Source organism: Narcine bancroftii, chromosome 13 (assembly GCF_036971445.1).
Source record: "Narcine bancroftii isolate sNarBan1 chromosome 13, sNarBan1.hap1, whole genome shotgun sequence".
Classification (NCBI taxonomy): domain Eukaryota; kingdom Metazoa; phylum Chordata; class Chondrichthyes; order Torpediniformes; family Narcinidae; genus Narcine; species Narcine bancroftii.
In genome coordinates this window covers 27,534,536-27,540,573 of record NC_091481.1, presented here as the reverse complement: position 1 = coordinate 27,540,573, position 6,038 = coordinate 27,534,536, and the positions used below count along the sequence as shown (strand labels likewise).

The window sequence follows — 6,038 nt, the reverse complement described above, 5'->3', positions numbered from 1 at the left end:
AAAAATCTAAAATCCATAATTGTAGAAATGAATTTACAGAATTTTTTAATGAATTTATAAACTTTATTTTAATATTAATCAGCAGTATCATTATTTAGCAAAATTTGTTCAGAAAGCTACAGAAAATTTTAAAGGTAAATATCAAATTCAAAGACATCATGAATTTGGAAGATTGAGGGGGATCTTACGGAAACTTATAAAATTCTTAAGGGTTTGGTCAGACTAGATGTAGGAAGGTTGTTTCCAATGCTGGGAAAAACCAGAACCAGGGGCCATAGTTTAAGGATAAGGGGGAAGTTTTTTAGGACTGAGATGAAGAAAAATTCCTTCTCTCAGAGAGTGGTAAATGTGTGGAATTCTTTGCCACAGGAAGTAGATGAGGCCGGTTCCCTGTCAATATTTAAGTGTAGGTTAGATTTGGCCCTTGTGGGATTAGGGGATATGGGGAGAAGGCAGGAACCGGGTACTGATGATCAGCTTGAAGGGCCAAATGATCAGCTTGAAGGGCCAAATGATCAGCTTGAAGGGCCAAATGATCAGCTTGAAGGGCCAAATGATCAGCTTGAAGGGCCAAATGATCAGCTTGAAGGGCCAAATGATCAGCTTGAAGGGCCAAATGATCAGCTTGAAGGGCCAAATGATCAGCTTGAAGGGCCAAATGATCAGCTTGAAGGGCCAAATGATCAGCTTGAAGGGCCAAATGATCAGCTTGAAGGGCCAAATGATCAGCTTGAAGGGCCAAATGATCAGCTTGAAGGGCCAAATGATCAGCTTGAAGGGCCAAATGGCCTATTCCTTCACCTATTTTCTATGTTTATACGTATATATGTCAAAATTATAGCTATTAACTCAGTGTAATCGAAATAAGAAAACAACAAAGAGCATTTTCAGGCCCAATGACTGTCAACAGAACATTACCTGCCAATCAAAGGAGCGTTATTCAGTTAAGCAACACCTCCTTCATTGAGATCACAGTGAAGTTGGCATGATAGCTTTGTTGATTCTCATAATAAATCTAGTGATTATCTGCACATTAAATATCATGCATACAGTTGCATTAGAATGTAAGATTAAGCAACAAGTCATGGATGTAAATAGCATACCATTTTAGAAAGGATTTAACATTACAGCAGGGGTGTCAAACTCAGATTCACAGAGGGCCAAAATTAAAAACTTGGACTAAGTCGTGGGCCAAACTAAATATTTATTGAAAATTTTCAACAACATCTGCATGTTTTCTCTTCCTTCAATATATGTAATGTTAAACTTTTTCTTATTAAAATAAATGTTTAATAATAGTTTTGGTTAAACTCTTTCCAGAAGAAGCATTAACAAATGAGAAATAAAATATTCAATAAATAATATTTCTCTATAGCCTTTAAGCTCCTTTTAAATGTATTTTTTTTCACAAGCTAACAAGTCAAAAAAATAACAACTTGCTTCAATGAAAATTCAATCTTTCAACTATGAACAATCCAAAGTTAACCAAAGAAAGTATTAATCCAAGCTTAGCTTGCTACACTGTGATTTACTCTGATGCACCTGGGTCTAAACCAGATACTTGGCATCTCTTCTTAGATGCAAGTTCATCAAACTCTGGGGTCAGAGTTTGCCTCCCACCTGTCTTGAAAGGTCCTGTTTTCTGTCTTTCGTTTGGCCATTTTTCGTAAGGGGTTTATTACATGTGAGTTGGGCGACAGGTCGCAGATGGTAATGAAAGTAAAGAGAGGAGGTGGGGGCGATTAGCGGGCTGACGGGCCGGCGCCAATGCATTTGCAAAGCATTCTGGGATTTGGCGCGGCGGCCAGCGGGCCAGCTCTAATACATATTTGATATGATCTTGCGGCCCAAATTTGGCCCACGGGCCTGAGTTTGACATGTGCGCTTTACAGTGTATTATATCTCAACAAGACTGTTCACTAATAGGATGATCTCTGAAACACAATTCCGTATAACCATATAACCACTTACAGCACAGAACAGGCCAGTTCGGCCCTACTAGTCATTGGATTAAGTTATCTGTTTAGTTGCCTAAAGCAAGGCATATTCTTTAGCAAAAAATGTTGAAAGACTAACCTTTAATCCTTCACTCGGAGCTGTGAATCACTCATGCAACTCTAATGTTATGTTCATGTGAAGATACAGATGTTCTTGTTATCAGATCAGACTCTGGTTATTGTTCCCATCACAATGGATACAAATTTGGGAAAGTCTGTCGTCCCTCTTTTACAATGGTGTCCGAAAGTCAACTTCCTCATTGGATTTTCAATAGGTAAATAAGTCTTAGGAAATAGCAATCCAGAATGATTTGCTGTGATCATCTAACAGATGCTTCCAGTTCAAAGAAATAATGGTCATGTTTTGCTTTATTAATGTCTCTAGTGTTAACTGCTATTATATTGACTGTTAGTCAATCAAATTCTGGTACTTAATCCCAATCTTCATTTGTTTTGACCAAACAGTTTTCAGATTTACTGATCAGGATAATAAAGCAGACTTGCAGCGATAATGTGTAATTGTGCATTCATTTAGGTCTTTGTACAGTGTTCAAGGGACATCTTCGATTGAATTTAAAGTGTTCAATACACTAATTGGGGGAAAAAATACAGACTCATGCTTGGCTAATTGTGAATATTCTGCACAAAAAGCTAGAGTTGGTGATCTTGGTCTCCAATACTCAAGCAAAGAGAGTCAGACTCCAAGAGTTATGCAGCACAGAAACTGGCCCTTTGGTGAAACTGGTACATAGTGACCACGGTGTCTACCTGAGCTAATCCCCGTTTCCTGTATTTGGCCCAAATCCATCCAAACCTTGTATACCTGTCCATACGTCGCTTAAACATTGCAACTGGAGCCGCTACAAACATTTGCTCTGGCAGCTCATTCTATATATTTAGGTCGCCATTAACTCCTTCCTTCTGGTTTCCGACTCTATATTGGGAAAAAGACTATGCCCCTGGATTTTGTGAAATACAAAATGTTCTAATTATCTAAATATTGTATATTGTCTAATATTTAATGTATGAATATTTTATGCTGTTTCATAAGGCATTAAAAATATATAACGTAATTGATGGATAAGCCATTGCATTGTCCCAATCTGCACCCCATATGTCTTCATTTACCAAAGAATTTTGAACAGATTTTTCCCTGCTCCGTTCCATCTGCGAGAACGTAAGTATTGCAAAACTTCTTTGCTACTTTTATGTCATTCACATTTCATCATCTTCAACCTCCCCATTTACCTGCTGCATTTTCTAAATACTTTGAAGAATTAAAGCAGAAAACACAAGTTGAAAAACTTCACAATTTTTTTTGTCTTCACGGCAAAATTAAGCTGCGCTACTTCATACACTTGCCTCCAAAAATAACATTGAAAAGAACCTTGTGGAATTTGTAAACTACATTGGCTTTCTATCACTTGAAGGCACAACAAATGCAACATAGAACTGTTCAACTCATGCAAATATTGATGAACTCCTGGAGAAAATGGATGGCCATCAACCTTTTGCTTCAAATTTAAAATATTGTGCCAATGCATCACCCAATCTTTTTGGAAATTTCTTTTACAACCATGATATAGAAAATTAGTTTTTTTTTCCCTACCCAACTTCATCATTTGTACAGATGATCTGTCTTTATTTCAGATTGTGTCCTTCTACAGAGAAATCTAATCTGTAGAGTTCAAACACTTTCGTTGCTGACTACAAGTCTGTTTCAGTGTTTGGATCCACACAAAGTGCATACAGGGTCTTCCTGACGTCTGGCATGCTGTTGGCTTTGCAGTGTGTCCCTGGGCCATTGGTCATCCCATCACTGTTCTCCAAATGGTTGCCAATGGAGTTTCTGCTCTTTCTCAGATCGTCCGAGACGCTGCTCTGAATGTCATTGGCGTCATTAAGATACTGAGCTTGCTCTTCATTGTCGGTCTCGCGGTGGTAGAAGTAATTGAAGTTGGACACGATGACAGGTACGGGCAAGGCGATGGTCAGGACCCCGGCAATGGCACACAGGGAGCCCACGATCTTGCCTGCCATGGTGACGGGCTTCATGTCGCCATAGCCAACCGTGGTCATGGTGACCACCGCCCACCAGAACGCATCTGGGATGCTGGAGAAATGAGACCTGGGGTCATCCGCCTCGGCAAAATAAACCGCGCTGGAGAAGAGGATGACCCCAATGAAGAGGAAGAAGATGAGCAGGCCCAGCTCCCTCATGCTGGCCTTGAGGGTCTGCCCCAAGATCTGGAGCCCTTTGGAGTGCCTGGAGAGCTTGAAGATGCGGAAGACCCGCACCAGGCGGATGACCCTGAGAATGGCCAAGGACATGGCTTGCTGCCCATTGGACTGTTGCTCTGCCACCTCGGTGCAAAGTGTGATGAAGTAGGGGAAGATGGCCACCACGTCTATGATGTTCATGATGTCCCTGGCGAAATCCGACTTGCTGGGGCAGGCGAAGAAGCGCACCAGAAGCTCCAGGGAGAACCAGACCACGCAGGTGGTCTCGACGAGGAAGAAGGGGTCGCTCAGGCCGTCTCTCCGCTGGCCCTGGGTGCCGTTGGCCGTCCGGTTGTAACCGCCGTCGCGGTCGTCGCGGAACTCGGGCAGGGTCTCCAGGCAGAAAATGATGATGGAGACGACGATGACCAGCACCGAGACGATGGCGATGCCCCGGGCCGGGCTGGAACTCTCGGGGTACTCAAAGAGCAGCCAAAGTTGCTTCTGGAACTCGTGCTCGGGCAATGGCTTCTCCTTCTCCTTGATGAAGCCCTCGTCCTCCCTGAAGCGCTCCATGGCCTCGGGCCCCAGCTTGTAGAAGCGGATCTCGTCGGCGAACATGTCGATGGAGACGTTGACGGGTCGGCGGATCCTGCCGCCCGACTGGTAGAAGTAGAGGATGCCGTCGAAGCAGGGGCGGTTGCGGTCGAAGAAGTACTCGTTCTTGAGGGGGTCGAAGTAACGCCCCCGCTTGTCGGGGTCGCCCAGCAAGCTGTCCGGGAACTGGCTCAGGGTGCCCAGCTGCGTCTCGTACCTCAGGCCGGCGATGTTGATCACCACCCGCTCCGAGCGCCCGCTGTCCAGCAGCTGACGCCCGCCGTCCTCCGCCGCTCGCCCCGCGCCTGCCAGCTCGTTCATGCTGCCCGACGCCGCCGCCGCCGCAGCGGTGCTGGCGGCGGCTCGGGGCGGCTCGGGCTCGGCGCCCTCCCTCTCCCGGCGCGCCCACGGGATGCTGCGGCTCGCACACCTGCTGCCCGCGGCGGCCCCGCCGTCCTCCAACCTCAGCAAGACGAGGTCCATGCCCGCTCCATTAAATATTCAACGGCGCTGCTGCCTACCTGAGAGCGCGGCAGCGAATCAGCCGGTGGGAGGCAGGAGCTCCGAGAGGCGGAGAGAGAGGGGGAGAGAATCGGCAACCAGCGCCCAGCTCAGATGAACAAAAACTCTCTGCCTATCCCAGCGTCCTGATGCAAACGGTCGAGGGGACTTCTCACTCCAGACCTGCCTCAGCCTATATCCAGAGCTCTCCTCAAGCGCTCCCACAATATCCCTCCTCTCAACCTCTTCCCTCACCTTGAACTGATAACCATCTCCCCTTACTTTGAGGAAGGCTCTAAACATTAGTTATACCCTGTATCTTTCCCCTATGAGTTATATCCTGTATCTTTCCCCTATGAGTTATACCCTGTATCTTTCCCCTATGAGTTATATCCTGTATCTTTCCCCTATGAGTTATACCCTGTATCTTTCCCCTATGAGTTATACCCTGTATCTTTCCCCTATGAGTTATACCCTGTATCTTTCCCCAATGAGTTATATCCTGTATCTTTCCCCTATGAGTTATATCCTGTATCTTTCCCCTATGAGTTATATCCTGTATCTTTCCCCTATGAGTTATACCCTGTATCTTTCCCCTATGAGTTATATCCTGTATCTTTCCCCTATGAGTTATATCCTGTATCTTTCCCCTATGAGTTATATCCTGTATCTTTCCCCTATGAGTTATACCCTGTATCTTTCCCCAATGAGTTATATCCTGTA

The 6,038-nt window shown here is 44.8% G+C and overlaps 1 protein-coding gene across 1 annotated transcript; it reads right to left on the bottom strand.

Moving 5' to 3' along the window:
- Window positions 1–3,293: 3,293 nt before the first annotated feature.
- Window positions 3,294–5,297, bottom strand: LOC138748688 (potassium voltage-gated channel subfamily A member 1-like). The gene has a single exon (XM_069909295.1). It carries the CDS (start codon window positions 5,295–5,297, stop codon window positions 3,705–3,707), a length of 1,593 nt encoding a protein of 530 aa, XP_069765396.1. The 3' UTR covers window positions 3,294–3,704.
- Between the last annotated feature and the right edge of the window lie 741 nt (window positions 5,298–6,038).